At 32.4% G+C, this 22,502-nt stretch overlaps 1 protein-coding gene across 2 annotated transcripts in view; it reads left to right on the forward strand.

The window, feature by feature from the left end:
• The window catches only part of DACH1 (dachshund family transcription factor 1), a 400,485-nt gene that overhangs the window by 256,657 nt on the left and 121,326 nt on the right, over nt 1–22,502 (forward strand). For both annotated transcript variants that reach the window (XM_037023557.2, XM_073212530.1), the window contains exon 4: nt 21,520–21,692. In XM_037023557.2, the coding sequence (XP_036879452.2) occupies nt 21,520–21,692 (173 nt within the window). The remainder of the gene's footprint in view (nt 1–21,519; nt 21,693–22,502) is intronic.

Raw genomic sequence — 22,502 nt, forward strand, 5'->3', positions numbered from 1 at the left:
TCCCTGCCATTTCTCAAATATCCCCGGAACATGCCTGCCTCTGGGTCTTTGCATTGCTGTTCCCTCTTATTGGACTCATCTTCCAGAGATCTATAGAGCTTGTTCTATCATCTCCTTCAAATGCTACCTTCTTTATAATATAATATAAATGATACCAAACCCTATTTTAAATTGCAACCTACCTTGTCAATTCGTACATAATCCCTTTCCTCCCTGCTTTATTTTTCTCTATGACACTTACCACAATCTGACATGATGTGCAATTTATCAAGCATATAATTATAAAAAATATCAGCCCCATTGGGCCTGGGACTTTGTTGTCCAGTTTGCTCATTATTAATCCCTATGCCTGCAATAGGACCTGCAAACAGTATTCATTGAAAGAATGAATTAACAGGGAATATATGTTTTGAAACCACAAAAATGTGTAAAAATAATACTGCTAAACAGATTTAACTAAGAAAAAGTATGAGCATGTCAGTTGTTCCTTAACAAGAGAACTCACTTTTCCAGTCAGATCTAAAGATTGAAAAAGGCCTTCAAGATTCTTTGCACTGTGAAAATGATGTGAAACAGTTAAAACATTTATTTTCTAAATGTGACATGCTCTAGGAGCTGCACATCACTTCGGCTCATGTTTACACATTATGCTATGATAACTGCTTAAAATGTAGGGATTTTTAATTGAATTTTATGGCTGGTCTACATTGTTGATAGTAATTTTTATGTTATAGCTTATGAGTTTAGTCATAGAAGGATGTAGAGAAATTTCCATTGATGTAATAAAATATCTATAAAAAGCATAATAGTGTTTCCGTAGTTCATAGTTATGTCATATATCTCTAAATCTCTGAACATTCAATTATAAAAGAATGCATTTTGAGAATGAATGTTTAGTAAATTAAATAACTTTCCTTAAAACAATACGAATCAATGATATATTCCTAGACCTGTTACATAAAGTATACATATTTTAATAAACTGTTTTGTCTCTTCAAAGTGCCATAGTAATATTTTGAGAGGTAGAAGCTCAAAACTTCCCCCAAATTTTCTTATTAGAGGTATCTATAATAAAGCAGATTATTTAATACCTGGTATTAACACCTGGTATTTTAAAATATATTTAATGTTTATGCTTTATCAGTTGGAATTCTTTGAATGCACCAAAAGAGTTATGAAAAGCTATTTGTTCATATTATTGTATTTTTAAAATAATTTTAATTTGATAAGAACACTTAGCATGAAGTTTATTTATCTTCTTAAATTTTACAGTACAGTATTGTTAACTGTAGGTGCAATGTTGTTGTATAGCAGATCTCTAGTGCCTATTCTTGCCTATCTAAAACTTTATGCCCATTGATTAGCAGTTCCCTATTGCTAATTCCCTCCTCACCCAAGCTAAGTGAAATAAGCCAGTCATGGAAAGACAAACAGTGCATAATCCAATTTATATGAGGTACATAAAATAGTAAAACTTATCTTTTATCCAGTTTGTTAAATGGCCAACATAGGTTTTTTTATTGGAAATTATGTTATTAACCTATACTTAAAGTAATCAAGTAATTAACTGAAATTCAAGATTCTAGTGCTCTTAGGAACATTTAGAATTCTGTATTTTCAAACAGCATATGCATTAGTCAAGTTTAATGTGCACCCAACTCATTCCTCTTTATGGTTGGTAATAATTATTCAAGATATTTTATTTACTTCACTGTGTGAAACAATGATAAAAAATGGGAATGCTCCATTATTATTGACTTTTAAAGTCCTGTCAGTTAAGGGTTATGAATACTTTGGCTGAAAGCATAGACAATCTTGCTATTTTCTTTTTCTGCTATACAATCCTACTCAATAGCACTTTCTTGAATTTTAAAATGGGTAACATTTATTTGACATTTTGCAGTCTAAAAATTATAATTTCATACTTGCTTTGAATGCATCTGGGAAACTGGAAGTGAAATTTTGATAGAAATAAAAATGCCACTGGGAATATTATTGATCACCTGTAATGTGTGGCTTTTATTTACCAATTAAAACATATTAGCCAAGTCATCAGGAAATGGGTTGACATCTATCCTTCAATCACTGATATAATAGATAATTTAGAACAATTGTTTATAAAAGTTTTCCTATGACTAGAACATGAAAGATATGATTAATTTTCTAGAGTTGGGACAATCCAAAACATTTTCAGAGTGTCTTAATATCTCTGAATTATAAAGTAGGTACAAATATTGGTTTGAACATTTATACTATCTTCAGTAAAAGGGTATCTTTCCCTTCTTTGTTAACTGCTAATTTAAAAATAAAAATAACCCCCTGCAGTGTTTTATATTGTCTCAGCTTAATTCCTGGCTTTAGTTGATTCAACATCATATTTAAAATCCCCTGCTAAATTTTCTTACCATTCTGTGGTGATGTGCCCTTGTGCATTACTATTGTGCCCTATTCTTGTTTCTGAAAATCTGAACTTTGGGGAGCTCCCTAGCAAATTCATCTGTTGTTAACTCTGCTGATGTTTCCTAAACTCCAAAGCATCATGTGAGCATTGATTCTAATGCATTGCCTTCATTAGGAGTGCCAGCTCACTGAGTATTCTGGACCATGTATTGGGTAATGCAGAGACTAACAACGATGGAGACTTTAAAGGAACTTAAGGAACCCCTTGGAGAATATTGCATTTTTCCTCATTAAAATTGAGATGGTTAAGTTTTACTTGTATTTTTGGGACTTACCAATGTCAAGTTGTATTCCCTTTTACTTTTAATATTCATAGACTATTAACTGTTTTTCTCTTCACTTTGAAATGTGCTCCTCTCAAATCTAATATTTCTTAAGGATGGCCATAATTTCCTTTCTATAATTTTATAAACTCCAAATTGCCATGGTAAAATTCTCCCTCCTTTTTTTCAGGTAGTTTCTTCTTCCTCTCATTTTCCTCATATCAGTTATATCATGATACTTTGTACACACTCATTACCTAATCAGTGTGATAATTATTGATACTATCCTTGAGTAATAGTATACTGTGAAAAATTGAAGCTCACATAGCTTAGGTAGCATCGTCCTTGTCTCCTGTCTGATCCCAACTCTTGTGATTCTTAACCTTGACTTTTCTACTTGGTAATTGCTTTCTTTATTGCTTAGTTGTAATGTACTTTATGCTTCATGTACATCATCTCACTTAATTTTGTGCTTGCCCTTGAATAGCTATTATTCCCATTTTTTAGATGAAGTGTTTGAGGTATAGAACAAGTCTTTATGCTGAAGGCTGCAAGGGCAATGTTTAAAGCCACTCCTATCTTTTACCAACTTCTGTGTTTTATCTGCCACCTCAAAAAGACTAAAACTAGTTATTCCTTGTAAGCTAAAAGTTAATCTAAGGTATGGAAGTAATGAATTTTCTGTATAAAACTTTAAAACAGCTTTCTAATCCTGTTCTTATTGTCTGCAATCTTGTTAGGATAGTATTTGACATACTAAATTAATACATAACCCAGATGTTGTAAAATGTCCTAAAATGTTATCAGATGTGGTAATAGTTCTTGAAGGGTGGCCCAGGACGCATCAAGGGACAGGTGTCCAAAACACTTTCAAAGGAGTCCAAGAGGTTAAAATTTTCTTTCATAATGATACCAAGACCTTATTTACCTTTTAAAAACTCATTCTCCCATAAGTGTACTGGAGATTTTTAGAGGCTACAGGATTGATGATATCATAACGAGTGATTGAATTAAGGCATATTTATGAAAATCCAAGTGATTTCTCTCAAGCCATATTTTAAGTAATTTTTAAAAAGTGTGTTTTGTTGGAAAATATGTTTATTATTTTATAACATGTTATTTATGCTAATGTGTAATGAATTTATAGTTATTTTTAATAAATACTTAAAAATTACCAATGTTCTTTTCTAATATGATACTGATAGATATAACTGATGTGTGCAGAGATCATGAAACCAAAATATTTAAGAATCATGCTATATAGAGTTATATTTTAATAAACAAGACATTTGACTTTTAGATCTATATTAAGAGACCCTGGTTTATTTACAGTAAGTTTAATGCAGAATTTTTCCTTAAAAATGCTTGTAGTCAGTTGCTGATGGACAGTAACTTCAATGGGGTGTGAGGGGGACTTGATAATATGGGTGAATGTAGTAACCACAATGTTGCTCATGAGAAACCTTCATAAGAGTGTATATTAGTGATACCTTAATAAAAAAAAATGCTTGTTGTCAGTGGTGGTAGTGAGGAGAATGAATAGTCTCAAAGGAGAAATTTGAAAATCTAAGACATGATAAAGCAACATGATGGTCTCAGGGAGACTGGCAGTGAAGACAAAAGTCATTTTCAAAGTCTGTCGATTTTAAATGATTATTATTGGGTAATGTCCAATTTTATCTTTCCCTATTCTTGTAGATAAAACTTCAATCTGTGAGATAACTTTGCTAAACTTTTTCCGTGCATTTCTGTCATTTAATTAACATTTAGGGGGAGCTGTCTTTGTAAAGCTTTCTAGTCTAGTGAATATGAAAACATACTCATAACTTTCATACTGAGCTACATAGTAAAAGACAGAGCTAAGTTTCTAGTCTATAGTTCAACTAATAAGGTGTATTATCCATAAAATTTTAGTTATTGGGAACTGAGGATTTAGTTCAGTAAACACATATTGAACATATAGTATGCACAAAGAATTCCCGTCTTTCAAGTCAAAGCAGTTTTACTTCATTAAGACATTTTTCCTCTCTAAATATTGCAAAACACAATGTGTGACTTTCACGCTAAAATGAGAGGACTGTTTTCCTCTGACCTTCATAAATTCATGATATAGGGACTTGGCATTTAGTGGTATTGAAGATTTGTGTGTGTTTATAACAGGTTTTCTTTCTCTTTTTGATATGAGATGTTTCAAGTGTACTGTGTGGCTTGTGAGCGCAAGAATACTTTATGTTTTTTAATCTGAAGAACAGCCATAATGTTTTTTTAATATTAATTTGCACCTCTTTAGATTTCCACAGAGGACATTTCTAAAATTTATGTGTAGCATAAACACTTCTTTTAGTTAATTGTAGAAGTTTAACACTGACTGTATTTACAGCCCCATAGGTATAGTTGAAAATTTACATATTAAACAGAGTTGCTCTCTGGCATGGTTTAAGAAAATGATCTGTGTTCTTAATTACACCTTTAGCATAAATGTGTGAATGTCATTTACTGAAATGTATAGAGGAAATCAATGATGATGAAGATAATGATGGTAACATAAAACATATATTAAGATGTCAAATTTTGTTCTTTTTAAAGTATTTGATCATTTTACATTTAATGACACTATGAGTTGAAGTTTATTTGAACATGATGAAAATTCTAGACTTATACTTTCATAGCCATTTATGTCTTTTAGGTGAATCAAAACTTCTGTCAACAAATTCAAAGCTGAATTTCCAGACTAAATGAAGGAAGTGTATAACCATGTGTATACTTTTTATAGTGATTAGCTTTATTCCTAGAGTCAAATACTGATTTATAGTGTACAAAATGGATATGTAATTTGACTTATTGAAAAGGAGTTGGTAGTTCATTTACTGTGCGTAGCGAAATTGAAATCTCTAATTTTTAAAAGACAGGCTATCAAAAGCTGTAAAGAAATAATCTCATGATATTTAAAACCATAAAAATAATAATCATCAATAGTTTCCCATTAATGTTTGTCCTTTCCTTAAGCAGTTTTAAGGATACTTAAAGCATGGTCCAAAATTAGAGTTGACAATTGCAAATACAAACCAACCAACACGGTAATAAAATCAATACTTACATTTCCCTGGAGGCCACTATTTACTGTTTGCTGCACCATTTCCTTAATGGAATGGCAGTTATGTTTGCAGAAACCTTGTAACTACCATTTTTATGTTTTAACTAAAAGCAGCTTTCTTGAAGAAGTATGATAAAGAAATTCTTGAGCTGCTGTTAAAAATTGTCCTGATCATTTAGTAGTTAATGTGAGTGCAGAGAAGCAAACCTTTCTTTCAAAAAAATATTTTTCTGATAAACACTACAGTATTTTATATCCAGTGACTTTTTTTTAATAATGGCAATATGTCTTTTATGTTTTCATTCTGATGGACGTAGACTTAACATTTAAACATCTCACTAAAACAACTTGCCCAGTTTAAGTGAACACATTCAGGTACTAGCACACATTTCATTTTAGTGGTTGATTTTGACAGTGTGATGTAAAAAAAGTAAAAGAAAGTAGGAGAGCAAGGGAAATTAGAAGTTTATTTTACTCCACACGTTAAACTATGTTTCAAAATGTAGTTGACAGATAGTAACTGCACTAGTTGGGGTGAGGATTTAATAATGTATGTAACTGTGGAACCACTATGTTGTGTACTTGAAACCAATATACTTTGTGCAACAGCTGTACTTAAAAAAAAAACAACCTAAAAAAATGAAAAGATAGAAGCCTTAAAAAAAAAGTAATTTACAAAAGATTTACTAACCTCTTTTAGTTGATTTTTCTTGTTATGATTACACAGTAATTTTTTTATTCCATGTTTTATATTCCTTATGAAGAAATGACTTCACAATTGAAGTACTCCTACTGTATCCATCATTTTGCTATTTATCTTTGTACTCTGCTTTCTGTTACATTTGAAATGACCTGATAGTAAGATGGCATTTTCATGTCAATGTTTTAAAACATATTTCCATTTTTCTAGAATTTAATGAAAGTTAAAAGCTAATTTATCTCCACATTTGCCTCTGGGTTTGTCTTAAAGATAGTAAGAGCATAAGAGTCGCTCCATATTGAAAGCGTATGTTTTACCTCCCAGAGGAGTTTGTTGTGCATGGTGAAACTTGTAATTGTAGCAACTAAAATAGAGAAGTTGTGTGAGCAGAATTCAAGGTCCTTTTTAGAGAACATGTTTTGAAACAGGATATTGAAAATAAAGTCCATTGGCCAACTCAGGTCTTTTTACATGATGATGTCAGCAACTATGTTGCGTGATAAAGCTGCAATATTTTCATGACAAAGAAAATTCATATCCACATCTTTAATAAATGAAGGGAAAAAAAGGTGTCCTTGCTAGATTCATATATTCCCATCAGAACCTTTGTAGCTTTTCTCAAACTGTAAATATTGAGAATAAGATCAGAATGAAAGTGATGTTGCATCAAAATTAATCACTGAAGTTATTACTTACTGTGTCACATGCATCCCATATTCAGGCTTTTCACACAAAGCTTTGAAGAGCCCTACAGGACCAACCAAATGTAATTGATACAGAATCATTGCTCCCCAACAGCTGCAGTTAACAAGGTGCTGCAGCTTTTACTTTAATCTACCTTTCTTTCTTAGAGTTTATTATGTTTTTGAATTTATTCTTTTGTAGATCTGGGAGCTATCTTTTTTATGGAAATTAATCTTTTTAGAAGAGTTGTACTCTCTTTTTCAAACACTAATACATTCATTCAAGTGTCCTATTATACAGATCCATCCAGCTGGCTTTTATCTGGTGATATTTACTTCAAAAAGCCAAGTTAAATGGTATCATAGATTAATTCTCAGGGCACAGGGAAGCTTTTTTAGAGAAGAACATGATTTGATAATTACTTGAAGTATCGTAATAAAAATCACAAGACATGTCCAAAATATTGTATAATCCATTTATAATAGGAAATGTCACAAAGTTGTTTTGTTAGAAATGTAGTATTTGAGTCCATTGTAAGTTTTTATTTCAGTCAAACATGCTGTAAGTTGGAAATTTGCTTTAGGTTCTGATAAACTCCATTATGAATTTTCAGTTTATATTGTTTGTTCACACAAAACAGTGAAACTTCAAAAGGGACATTATCCACTGCTATCTCTTACATAAATCAAACTGGAAATAAGACACATTTTACAATTCAATTTAAAATCCCACTGAGACAATAATGTTGCAAGCTGTGCATTTTGCGAAGTAATATAGTAATGTCTAGTTTGCATTTTTGAAAAACCAAATTAATCACACTTTATTGAATATGTTGGAGCAAACCTAAAATTCATCTATTATTAAAAACTTGGGCAACAAATACAAACTATATTTTATACATAAAGGACAAACTCATTTATTCATTAGGATAAAACACTTGGAGTTTGCGTTTTGTAACTATGAAAGAAATGACATTTGCTATGAGGGCTGTTTTGAATTTTTAAAAGCCATCTATGCATAGTAAGCTGCTTGAAAATTTATTTTAGCATGTTAAATTGTACCAGGTTTTAAAGCACCCAGATAAAAATGGAATTTAACTTAAAATTTTGATAAGAAAGCAAAATCATCAAAGTAAATTAAATATTTTACAGGGCCAATCTAATACAAATAAAAAATTCGTATTGTATTTTATTTTACTTTTTAGCAACTTAAATGATTACTTTATGGTTTTGATAAGAAAAAATAAATTCCTTCCTGGGCAAAATAAAGGCTTATCCTGCTTTATGATTTTATCAGGCTAAAGAAAATGAACACTTTTTGCATGTATTTATTTGGGTGTACAATTCTAATAGAACATTATATATAGTATTGGAAATCAGAATTTTTGTGGCATCATTTAGAAATCACCTACATGATATATATCATATATTGTTATTTTGGGGAAGGTCAGCACTGAAGAACTCTAGTGCATATGAAATTCATGAATTGTAAAGAAATGTAAAGAATAGCAAGAATAGTGGCTGAGGCCAGGACGATTATTCTCCTGGTGCATATTTTTCATTGTCAGGATAGTAATCACTGTTTTGCTATCTGCTGATGTGTATAATATGCTGTGTGATAACAGTTATTTGAGGTGCCACAGAGTAATATATACTCTGCACAGAAGAGATGCAGCAATATAAAAACAAATTCCTAGATTTAATTTTTCAATAAAATATTAAAGCCAAACTTGTATTTCATAAGCCTTCTGATGAAAACGTGACTTTTGGGGGAATTCTTCCTTGTACCTTCTCCAATTACGTCACTCAGGGAAGGCCTGAAAGTAGTTCACCAACTCTGAATCTACCGAACATCCTCCTGCTTTTCTAAGCAGAACTCCACAGCGCTGGCTCCTATTCCCTGGTAAACGGCTGCCCTCCGTCAAGAAAGAGTACATTATATCTCTTTATGTGAAAACTTCCAAACAAGATACACATAATTTTCCTTCCATTGGGAAAAACAACCTTCCCTGCATATACAAAAAGAATTAGTTTACTAACCCCTGGATTCAGATACGGGGAAGAGTGTGCTTGTATATCCCACTCAACATAATGGTTCTGTCATGTCTGGCTCTGGAAACCAATTCATTCTTCAATCATCATCTTATGGAAGTCTAATGATAGAGAACACAAGACTTTTTTTTCCCTATTTTATCAATTTTCCAATGGCATGAAATATGAGAGTCAGGATTCCTGCCCTGGTCATATCAGTGTCAATGTGGTAGATGACAGAACTTGGAATGACTATTCCTGATGATGAGTTCCTTCTCCTCCTTCTATCTGATACATCACTTTAATCATATCTCTCCCTGGCCTAAGGTGATGACCAAACTCATCATCCTGACGTCTGAGAGCTTTCATAATCTGGCCCTAGCCTACCTAATTCCTTCTGACTTCTGATGCTTTCCTAATATGCACTCTCTCTTCCAATCAGTCGATCCACCCACTGTCATCCAGATCCAACATTTGAGTCTGTCTTTGCCTTATTGCACGTTCCGTGCAGTTCTCTCAACTGGGTGCGCTGTCTTGGGCAGTGGGAAAGATTTAGGACCAAGGATCAGGCAAATAAATGTGCTCCAAATCCAGGTCTTTTCCTGAAGAATTATGTGACTTCAGGAATTTCATATCATCATTCGGAACCTCTTTTCTGTGCTGTAAAATATGACTGTATTTTGATGGCATCATTTTCTCAGTGAAGTCATCCCAAAGTACCCTCCTAACACATGCTTACACATGCACACATACATCACGTGCATGCAAGAATTCTCTTTCTGCCTTCTATGACTGGTCTCTCATTTAATACACCATACCATGCCACTTTATTTATTTATTTATTCAGTATTTTTTCTACCCACCTCCCAACTAGAATATAAACTCCACGAAGATACACATTTTTATCTGCTTTCTCCATTGCTATATTCCCAGTGCATGTAGTAATGCCTGGCACATAAGTGTTCAATATATGTTAAAAGGAAGAACAAATCTGTTTATACTATAACATTCTATGATTCAAATATATACAAAAAGTAAATTTTATGTTGTGTAGTGATGCTTAAATGTAATTTCTCGCTCCTTGTTCTATCCTCTGTAACATTCTTGGTATCAAGTTCTCTTTATGTAATTACATATTGATATTTTAAAAAGTTTTTTTTGTGTTTTCTCTTTTCATTTTTCTATTTGAATTGAATGCATCATAATCTTAATAGTCTGTCTGCTGGTTTCTTCCTCGTTCCTCTCCAAGATTTTCAATATGCAGTATTAACTTGACTTTTGTATAAACAAGAACATGAAATCTTTTTCAAAGCTAGGAGTTAAACACATTAACCTGTATAAATGAACATAATAGAACTATTTTCATATTTTCACAATCACTGGAGATTTGACACATTTAAAAGTTAAGCAATCCATTCTTAAGCTCTTAATACTTTTGTGAATTTAGTAGATTTAAAATAGATAACAATATATAAATATAAATATACAAAAAATCCCCCATAGTATTTATACACATAAGCTATTAAAAAACAAATGTTTTTGAATATTTGTTTATCTGTGTGTCCATAACAATTGTAATTCATTGCAAAAATGGTTCAAATATATGATGAGGTGTAAAATAGAGATGTTTATTTATGAAAAGCAGGAAGCTCATAGAATGAAATTTCAGAATTTCAAAGACAAGAAACAGTTTCTATACAGACTATTTTAACTAAAGGAAGTTCTTGAGATTTTAAATTTGTTTTGAAGAATACTGTCTTGCCTACTAACTGAAGTCTTAAGTAGTTATTCAATATAAATTATTTTAATTAAGAGCAACATTTAACAGGGTGTATTTAAACAGATGTTAGGCCAGATACATACATCTACATGACAGCATCTGTGTACTGTTGACAATGGTCCTAACATTTCCTGTGTAATGATCTGAGAGAATGTGCATGGTAGAACAGATGAGAAATAGAGCTGGTATTATATTTTAATTTTGGAGGAGATAGTGAAGTTAAAACAGATTTTGTAATCACAAGGGAAAATCACAGATCATAGTGCATTTTTATAACAGAGAATAGTTTTTACAATTAGCTATTAACTGTTCAATAATTAAGGACTCCTCCTAGAAGGTAGTCATTTTTAACAGGTAGAGTTCTCTTTACACTGAAAATATTTCAAATATTTTTCTTACAGATAAAAATAACTTGGAAAGATGTTACTTTTACAAGTTCAGGATTTAAAAAAACCCTGTTCATCTATTTGAGCACTTTAGAGGAGACAATTTCATCATTAATCATTTACTGTTTAATAAGGCATGTGTCTTTTAATACTGTTGTTGGGAAAATTGTTGAAGAAAACAATAAAAGTGCATATGACTGATTTATCCAAATAACACCTTATGTGTGTGTGTGTGTTTAAATGAACATAAAACCTGTGTTTAGCATTTAATTCTGACACTGAATAATTGTGTGACCTTAGGTTGGTTGCATACTCCTTTATATTCTTCATCGTCACATTATGGTTATAATAATTATACTAGATAATTTTTAAAATAAAAAATGATTAAAGACATTTAAATGTTATTTTATATTGACCTAAGGGGTGTTGATATTGTTCAGAAAATCAATCATTTCCAAATACATTTTATAACCATTTTCTATTTCTAATTCACATTGTCATACCGATCTAAAAAAAGCATATTCTATCCATTTTTTCTAAGGTTAAAAATGAGTGCTTATATTCAGATCCTAAATTGAAGTTAAAATGTAGAAATATAAAATTTCCATATTATTGCTAATCTGCCTAAGTGTTTTCTTTCATTGCCAGCAAGTGAAATTTTAGTGGTCATTTTGACCTTGAAAATCTCCTGCCATGTCTGCCCATGAAAAACTGATGAAAAGTGTTTTGAGTTGTATGTCTTCACTACATATAATAAATGCTATGAAAAGAATGATTTGATTTCATATAAACAGTAGCTTTCAACAGGTCTGCCATTTGCATGTAATCTCCCGTGATAATATAATATTATTTCAGTGGTCCTTCGAATATGCTGAGTTCTTTGTGATATGTAATCCCTGGATTTAAAGCTGCCTTCCTCCATAATGTTCTTAAGAAGGACATTGTAAATACTGGATATTATAATTATTTATCATATTACAAGTTGGACTAATGGCACCTTTTCAAATTATGCCTAGTTGTGTCTATTTGTTTTTTTTTTCTCTAGGCTGCCTACTAAATAGTAGTTAGATTGTTAAATATTTAAATCCAGTGGTAATGTTCTACATTCATTCACTCAGTATTAATTGAGGACTATGATTCATCAGGCATTTATGTTGATTATCTTATTAAAAAGAATACTGTAGCTCAGAAGTAAGTGGAGAGCCTTAAATGTTATAAAAATGCATTGACACTATTTGGGACTAAGAATTTATTGTAGGAGTCATATATCAATATTTGTTTATACTGCTTAGCTTTTTCAGGGTTCTTTTTTCTACAAAAAATAATAGTAAAATAAAAAATCACCCAGCCTGGCTTATTTGGGACTTTTCTATGGCTTACAGTAGCAGTAAATATGCTTTCAGTAGAAATACGTTTATACCTTCTATACCCTCTTCAGGCATCATGACTTCTTCCCCTGCAAATCAAAGACATCAAAGTCCTCCTCGCAGGGCATTCTGCTTTTCTTCTAAATTTTAGTCCCATATTCCTAACTGCTTGTTGTTGATTTCTGTTTCACCTTTCCTGAACTATCTCATTTTTAACAAGGCCAAAATTGAAGTGATTTCTATTGATTCTTAAACTTGATCTTCCTCATAAAGGTGATCGAAAGCTTGGGTCGAGAATTCAGAATTTCAAAATCTAAATCATGGGGCAAGTTAAATCAATCTTTATAACACAAATATGGGTCTTCCTCAGTTTCTAAATAAAGATTCACTGAGATAGTACACATAAAATCTTAACATGATGCCTGATGCATTGAAAGCAGATGATACATACTAGGTGTCATCATCATCTTTGTTGAATTAGTATCATCATATACCCAATTGTCGATCTAGATACTCAAATCACTTTTCACATTACTCTCTTCATCTCATTCATATCCAAATAATTACTAATTTCTATCAAGTTTATTTCCAAAATAACAAACATGTGTCCTATTCTTTAACTTTTCTTTCATTCCAGTCAATGGGTGAAATATGTAAGTACATAGTGTATCCGTGTATCTCTCTTCCACACTGTAAACTGCTCAAACACGAAATCTATAGCTTATCATTTTTGGTTGCCATGTTGAGGTTTATCACATGTGACTATAAAAATTTTCTGGGCTTGTAGCTCCACAGTAGGAGAGTTAGTCCTACTTTGGTAAATGCTAGGGAAACCTGATGAGCAAAAGACCCGGCCTGCCCATGTGGTGCTTCTGTTAAGACAAGAATGGTTGGATCTTTTGCTTAAGAGCAATGGGAAGCAATGGAAGTCTTCTCAGCAGGAGAGTTAGCAGTGTAAGATTTGTGCTTAAAAATAATGAGGGCCCTTGAGTGTGATTACAGCAGCAGATACAGAAAAAAATTGGAGATAAGTTGCATAGATGAAATCAACAAGACATATAAAAGATCTGGACTAGTGGCACACAGTGAGAGAGGAGGAGAAAAAGCTGATTGCTAGGTTTCTGGCTTATACAGCTACCTGATGATGTCTTTCTTTGAGGCTAACTAGGTTTGGGAAGAAGACAATTTAACACTTAGATCCATGCATGGGAGAAATAAAAAGATATTTCCTATAAATATTCCATCCTACTTAGGAAGATTTTGTGCTTTTTGGAAAATTCAATAGCAATTTTGGCTCAAGTGAGAAGATTTCTCACTTTCAGCATAAATAATTTAAAACTGAAAACATTGTACAGAACAGTGGAAATTAAAACTGATTTGAGCTGACCATGAATATACATGAATTACACATGAATATAAAACTCTTACTTTTATATGCCATGACATTGATTATTCTACCAACAGTACAGAAAGTATATTAACTTGAAATTTTATTTGGTATAATTGTAAATCTATGGGAAAATTACAATATCCATAGATAGGAAAATTTCTAGTTCATTTGTTTACTTAATGGAAAAATAATTGGATGAGTTAAAGAGGGAAAAGGTAGATACTCTTTGACATTGGCAATGAGAAAGGTTAAAAAGTGTAGTTAAATTAACATGGATACATTATACCAAACTGCTTAATTTTGAAGAATTTTATGCATAGCTTAGATTGGAAAGCTCATGCCCCTAGTATTATTATTTCTACACTGTCCATAATAGCACTAAACTTTAGCTGTGGAAATTAATCAATCTGTTGCAATATCACCATTTCCATTGAATAGAAACACTTAGCTCTTGCTTATAATCATCATAGAGTCCATATCAACAAGACCTCCAAATATTTATTCAGTGCAATTGATCAGGCTACTATTTCTTTGCTTATACTGAATCCTACGTAACTATTTACCCAGTCTGAGTCTGCATTTGCTTGTTTTGTTTGTTTTGTTTGTTTTGTTTGTTTTGTTTGGGGGATCTATTTTACCTGGTTAACACTTAGAGCATGGTGCTAATGAATCCAAAGGAAACAACACATCAAAAAGCAAAGTGTTTTCTGATATAATTATCTCTGTCTTGTCCTCATAATGTATTTAGCCTTTTATCTTTACAGTAAAGGCTCTCCTTATTTTAAATTGCCTCAAAACTTCCTGGAATTTGGTATGAAATAAGGGAAATACACTTAAGTATTACATTTTGCATATGAGAATTCATTTTAATAATCTCCATGAGTTCAAAATCAAGGCTTTTTAAAATGGAAACCATTGTCTTTCCTAAGTTTCCTAACACTGTCCTGGTTTTCCATGATTCCCAAAGATTCTTAAGATAAATGTTTTTTAGTAATGTTCTTTAAGGAGCTTTCTATGAATTCTCTTTGTATTCCGTATGCCATTAGTGACTTGCACTTCAGCTCTGATTTTACAATTTGTTTTTTATTCTTCCTAGGACAACAATAATTAGCTATGATAAAAATTATTCAATAAAAATAAAAAGATAAGCAGTTTTGATTTCAGTATTCTGTGTCCATTTGAGATCTGCCTCCTTTATCAGGATCAGCCTGTGGGAAAATCTGAACAAGGAGTTACGTGCTATTTGGATATAAAGGTTAAGAATATTTAAATGTACTTTCACTATTTTAATGCATAGTGGCTTAAAACGCATGTATTTTTACAGATCACTTTAATTTTGTGTTTGACTATTTTACATGTATTCTATATATAATCCATAAAATTTGTACTTTGGCCTTCTCTCTCTCTCTCTCTGTGGCTCTCTCTTTTTAAAATATTTAATGCTATATGCTGAAGGCCTTGTATCTTCCAGGTACTCTGCTAGGCTGTGAGGATACAGCAATGAACATGACACTCTAGTAGGGGGAAAAGAAGGGAAGCAAATGTCAATTAAACAATGACATAAATAACTATTTCATTGTGATTGCAGTAAATGCTAATCTCTGTGTCCCTTCTCTGAATCTGGATTTTGTGACTGCTTGGTCAGTAGAAAACAATGGAAATGTTACCATAACACGTGGCCTTCTCTTTTGGAACCTATTCCATATTAGATATATTTAGGATCCAATAACAATTATGTGCAGGCTAGAGTTATAATTGGTGCCACTCATATGCATATACAAAAGTTTTTGTATTTTAGTAAAGAAAAACATAATAATATCCTTCCCCAAGACATTTCCACTTCCTTTCCTGCCTCAAAATTGTGTTACAAAAAACAAAGTGATCTTCTTTCTCTTATTAATAATTATCTTCAGGTTTAATCAAGCTTTAGTTTTTTTATTCATTGTCATCTTTTTTCTTTTAACTTCTCTCTCAATTGTTAAAGTTTCAGTTAATTCGTGAAATAACATTTCACATGTTGAGCAATCACATTTCTTTCTCTTTATTTGAGTTTACAAGAACCAGTTACTAAAATATTATTTACAATGGATATAGTGTATCTGATGGTTCTGCTAAATCTACTGCATACTAAGATATTTAAGAGAATTTTTCCTTAAGAACAAAAGGTACCAGGTACTCCTTATTTTAAAGAAGGCAGAAACAATAGGTATTTGTTAGAGGAACCAGAGTTGTTTTTAACTATTGCTCTGGACTCCACAGTCCTCCCCCTCCGTTGGTAGTTACAGAGGGTCCAGCCATGCAGAGAAGGGATCTGAGGAAGTGATCGTAATGAAAAGAGAACCTCATTGGCAGGGTTGTGGCTTCATGATCCCTTTTTGAGAGTCCTTCCTCACCACCAGAAAAGGAGGGGAGATCCAGGAGAATTATTCAAAGGTTAAAGATGCCTCTACCTCATCTGATAGCTGGATTTCTGCTTTGGTGTGAACTGCTGATCTGCTCTTTGTACATATTTGAACAGGGGGATAAAGAGGTGTCTGGGTAGAGAGAGTGGACATTACCAGGCAAGATGCCCCAGAGCAGGAGAAGGGCCTTCGTATGAAGGAGAGTGGGCTTAGGGAGCTCGGGAAAGCAGGGAGCTAAAGGAGATGCCATTTTCAGGGACTTCTGCTGTTAGGAGGTCCTCCTTCAAGACCGTCCACCAAAGGATCGACATAGGTAGGAGATACTTACCATTTAGTCACCCGCCACATGGAAGGTTTAAATGGCCAATAGAGTCATAGAAGTAACAGTACAGGGAGCCCTTCAGCTGTAACTGCCTGGGTAAGAGACCTTTATACAACTACCCAGGAGAGGGGAAAGATGAGGACAGATGAAAAACTAGCCAAGTCCTCGTAGGGAACCTGCGCTCTAGGGCTGGGAGGTGCTCATGGGGCCTGGGAAGCAAATACGAGTGTTAACGAGGATGGAATTTTTGGATAATAGTCTGCTCAAGGTTATGAAGTGTCAGGAAAGGGAGCCTTGACAGAGCTGTTTGAAGACAGTAATTAGAGGAAAAAATAAAACCATTTTATATTTGTAACCCATCGGTTCTGACTGATACCTGTTTACCCTTAGAGTAGGGATGGCTTTCAAAATTTAAGTGTTTCTCCCCAAGGTAGTATATTTCTGTGTTTAGATTCTGTCCTATCATGAAATATCTATCACAAAATATGATAAAGACATAAAATGGGAGCAAACCAAAGAATATAGTCTGAGCCCACAAAAAGATTGGGATATGATGTACTCTATAACTGTTTTAATGTTGAGGTAGAAAGGGTAAAATATCTTACATCTAGACTTTACGAATTCAGATTTCAGTTAAGTTAAATCTTAAAATCACCTTGTCCCCGTGGAATATGTATCTTTTACCTGAAAAGAAAACTAAGCACACACAATCACTTTTTGTATATAAATTCCATATATTTGAGTATGCAATTATTGGTAAATTCTTAATACTGGTATAGTTAGGCAGGGTGAGTAAATTGTTTCACGTTATGTAAAAGCATAATTAATCATTTTTAGCTAAAGACAATATGGGCAATCAGGTGTTAATTTCAGTTTTCTCTGTTACATCCATTGACTCACTTACATCTGGCTGCTGCAAGTCTGGACCTAGGTTAATTTTCACCTACCAGAATCACACCATAGTATTAGTAGTTGGCCTTCATGGTGCTTGTGGTTATCTACTTAATTGCATCAGATAGCAACTGCTTTTGTGTTCTACTGTAAGCAGCACAGATCTGTTTACCTCTGTGTAAGCAGGTGTCTAGCCTGAGACTTTTCATTGCTTCTCCACAATCTGTGTGTAATACTAGATGTGGGAGACCCTGTCCCTTTTAGTTCCCTCCCCTCAAATTAAAATATGATTCTAGATTCTAGATTATAAAACAGCTGGATGCACTCAGTGTTTTCATGAGCTTGTAATTATATTCCTTGGTTTAAAAAACATCTTATATTTCTGTTGTATTTTGACAACTTTTGTGTACATGCCTCAGCACCCTATTATAGTATATGTTCTTTGAACATACTAGGGTTATATCTACTTCATCTTTTTATGACACTGCAAAGTCAAATAGCACAATTCTGTAAGAATGGATAAATGAGTCAGTTCCTTCTTTTTCTAACTCCCTTAGCAATATTAGAATCTCTTAAATATTTGATTTTTTTTTCTTCTGAAAGTTTTCATGTGGTCATAATAGTAAACTTTAATCTTAAAGGCATATATGTGTATATATATGTATGTTGACATAGTACATATATACTGACTTATATCACTAAATAGTAGCCTAAACCAAAGCACTTTAAATTATACTTTTAATAATTATGGACATGCCTTGTTCTGAAGTGGACTATTTTCAATTCTTATTTATTCATGCTAATAGAGGAGAAGGATGTTATAAATAATGCAGAAATCACTTACAGCTGACTTGGTTATATATTGTATATTTTTCATCAGACTTAGTTTCTTAATTGTTTGCTGTATTTATTACCCAAATGAGCTAACATCATGAGTATTTAACAAATGATGATTGGCGGTGATGGCTAGGAGCATTTTATGTAGTAGGAAAATCCAATCTAGTGTTAATGAACTTGCTATGGAAAATTCACATATGCATGATTGATATTTACCCTTATGCAATGGACTGATAACCTATGATGTAAAAAAGATGTGACAGTATATAGTATTTGTCTGTAATCTGTTTTCCAAATGATTTAATCAGAATTTTTGTTTAATATTTTATACCTTGGTAATGTGAAAAAATAGAATTATAGTGCTTCCTCACTGACATGAGAATGAAGATTGAAATATATTTGGAAAAATGGCTTTTCCCCATTTTTGAACTCACAATCAGGATTCAAATAAAAGAAGAAATTACTTCAAGTGAATAGAAAAACTAAAGTAGATAATTAGTATAAATAGAACTCAAATTGAATCCAAAAAACTGAATATGAATATTTTTCTCTAATCTGTGTGTTAATTAATTATCCTCAGATAATCTATGCATATGTAATACTAGTATTTGTTGGATATTTTAAATTTAATAGAGCACAGAGAAAATTGTCTACTAATTATGTTTCTAATGCAGTTCCCATATTCAAATAACATTTATTCCAAAGTGTTACTTCTATTTCCAAATAATGATTATGCTTCAATTCTTGTTTTAACTGATAATATAAGAAGTAAACATAAAATGAAAAAACTTGCACATTCTTTTGTAAAGGCAATGTAAAGTGGAGATGTTTAAAATGTTTTGTCACTGACTCTTTTCTTGACATATATTCAAACATTTCACATATTTATAGTTTTTGCATGTTTGAGTAGGACTTTGGTATAACTGTCAAAAAGTAATGAATAGAGAAATAAAGTATATAAGTATGTGATTATGAAAGTGAACAACTTTTATGTCATATTGTAGGAGCAAGCTGGAGAAATGTCTTTTATGTGAGTCATTCTGTATGAAGCTATAAACTTTTTTTTTTTTAGCCAAAAGCTGTCATGCTTTCTTGTAAAATAATAAAGATAATAAAGATATCCATTTTAATTGATTCTTTTCATTGTTTAATAAAATTGCTTTGTTTGATTGCTGAAGACTTTGAATTGAGTTTTCATTACCCACTTCTGAACAATTTACTCTAAGATCCAGACAGTATTGAACTAATGAGTTTGAATTTATATTGAACCTTAAATGTCTTCATGAAGTAAATGGAAAAAAAATCATGGCAGTAACTAAGTATTCTTCATTAAAAACTATGTCGTAGAGATTTTACAATGAGACTTTTAATAGAGCTAAAGCATTTAAATTGGAGTCTTACCAACTTTGCTGTTTCTAAGCATATTATATGAAAATACAGTTTCTTTTCCTTTTTTAAAGAAATAGAAATTCATAAGCTTAACAGTGAGATTATAGAAATTATTTTTCAAGTGGGTGGTTTTTATGTTCAACAGATTCAGTTAAACAATAAATTTATGTTAAAATAATTTAATTTGGGGACATGTCTAAATTGAAATAATTTATAAGTATCCTCCAAGGGGTATCCTAATAAGGTGTTTCGAGATCTATTGATGCCAAGACATGGCCACTAATATTGGAATGTAAGCCCTCAAATGGACTATTTTGACTTTGGCACTGATATTGCCACACTGTAAACATGTCTCTCTGTAGTCAGAACTAGGGCTATTTTTGTTGATGCACACACATGTAATTTATTGCTTTGACATTATTTTCCTCTTGAAAGTGATCTTTTAGGTTCTCTGTTCTATGTCTAATGCTGTTGGGCATTTAATGATTCCATGTTTAGTATTTGCTCTGGAATTAAGTGAGGAACTTTAACTGAATGGTGGCTAGGATGCTGTTTCATACAAGGAGAACTTTGTATATTATAACTACCAGTGTGCTTCATTTCCAAGAAGTAACTAATTGTCTAGGTATATAATAAAGTCCATTTTATATTAAGTTGGTTAGTCAGATGGGATTAGACTCCACAAACAGGTTAAATGCTGTATAAATTTTATTTCTTAAAAAATTTGAGAATCCATCTTACAAAAAGAGAAACAAAAGGAAAAATAAGGTTTAGGGAATATTTACTTACTTGAGGTTATTTCCCAAGAAATCAATTAGCCAATCTCCAAAATTGCTATTCTTTTTCAACACTTCAATTCAAATTAGCTGTTAGTATATTTGAAATGACACTATATCCAAATTATTTATATTTGCTCCCCACAGGTGGAAGTGAAGGTTCTTGGGATGAGAAAACATTGTACTCTTCCTCACCCCAGGGATGTCAGGCTTCCGTTGCCCATCCCCATATGCCTGGAGCATGTGGCCTTCCACTTAGTCATCCTTTCCACCATCTTCAGCAGAGCCACCTTCTGCTAAATGGTACAATGGCATTTTTTAGCCCTAAACTTAGTGGTTACAAAGAAAAACATCTAATTATAAGTTACTAAAATATAGGACATAATAGATATACTACATTTAGATAACTAATTGTGGTAAGTGAAAGAAAACCCTAGTTTTTTAAACAAGAATTAGACTAAGCAGAAGAGTAATATAGCAAATAACTGTATTAAACATATGAAGAATGCTGATATGATCAAATATGGCACCCAACTAGTTCGCTTCAAGCCTGATTTCCCTCAGTGGAAAGTTAGTACTCTTGCATATAAATAGGACAAATGGTTTTCCTTCAAATATCATTATTATAACGTTTTTGAATGCTTCAAATTTTGATGATTTATGTATTAAGCCATTTTAGTAAGTGGAATTTGTCATGTTTCAGTTTTATTTGCACCATGCAGTGGTGATATATGCGTATTTTTTACAGGACTGGAGCTTCCTTTTATGATGATGCCCCACCCTCTCATTCCTGTCAGTCTACCTCCAGCATCCGTCACCATGGCCATGAGCCAGATGAACCATCTCAGCACCATCGCAAACATGGCAGCAGCAGCCCAAGTCCAGAGCCCCCCCTCCAGAGTTGAGACATCTGTAATTAAGGTAACTGTTCTCTCATGTGATTGTTTTGGCTTACGCCAGACATCATCGTAAGCCACCATTTCCCAGTCCATTTTCTTATTCCACAAGTAATTCTATACCAAATTGCTAAGTGATAGTAAATAGATGGTGAGAAAAAAAAAATCACTTGTAGTAAGTAGAAACAGGGGTACCATATTTTAAGTTCTCTGTTATATCTGTTAAAAGGGAGATGAGAAATTCAGTGATGTATTTCAAACTGTGCATGTACTTAATATGTTTGGTAGTGTGTGTGCATGCTTACGTGTGTGTGTGTGTGTGATGTTATGAGCCTTAAGGTGTAGAGAATAGTACCGGATTTGTTTGCAGACCAGAAGGGTTAAAGATTATTTTACCACTTAATATCCGTACTGCTTTGGGTATGTAACTCAATCTTTCTGCTTCTATTTTGCATCTAAAATATGGATAGTACAGTGTAGATGTAAAAGCTAAACAAAATAATAAAATGGAATGTCTTTTATAAATTCAAGATACACTTTAAGTGAAAGATATTATTATACAAATATTGTATACTTGTATCTATGCAAAATTCTCTGTCTCTCTGTGGGGAGATATGTGTTTACATTTAAATGCGTGCGGGTGCCTGTATGTGTATACTTTTTCATTCATACTATTTTATAATGTGTATTTAAATCAAAGGACTTTCAATGTATTATCAGGATATATTCTTTTTTAAACTAAGTAAAAGATATCTCATGCTGCATTATCCTTATCTGACATAATCATTACCTTCTTTTTGTGAATATAATGCACTTGAATTAGGGGAGCTTCTTG

Source organism: Manis javanica, chromosome 9 (genome assembly GCF_040802235.1).
Source record: "Manis javanica isolate MJ-LG chromosome 9, MJ_LKY, whole genome shotgun sequence".
Classification (NCBI taxonomy): Eukaryota; Metazoa; Chordata; class Mammalia; order Pholidota; family Manidae; genus Manis; species Manis javanica.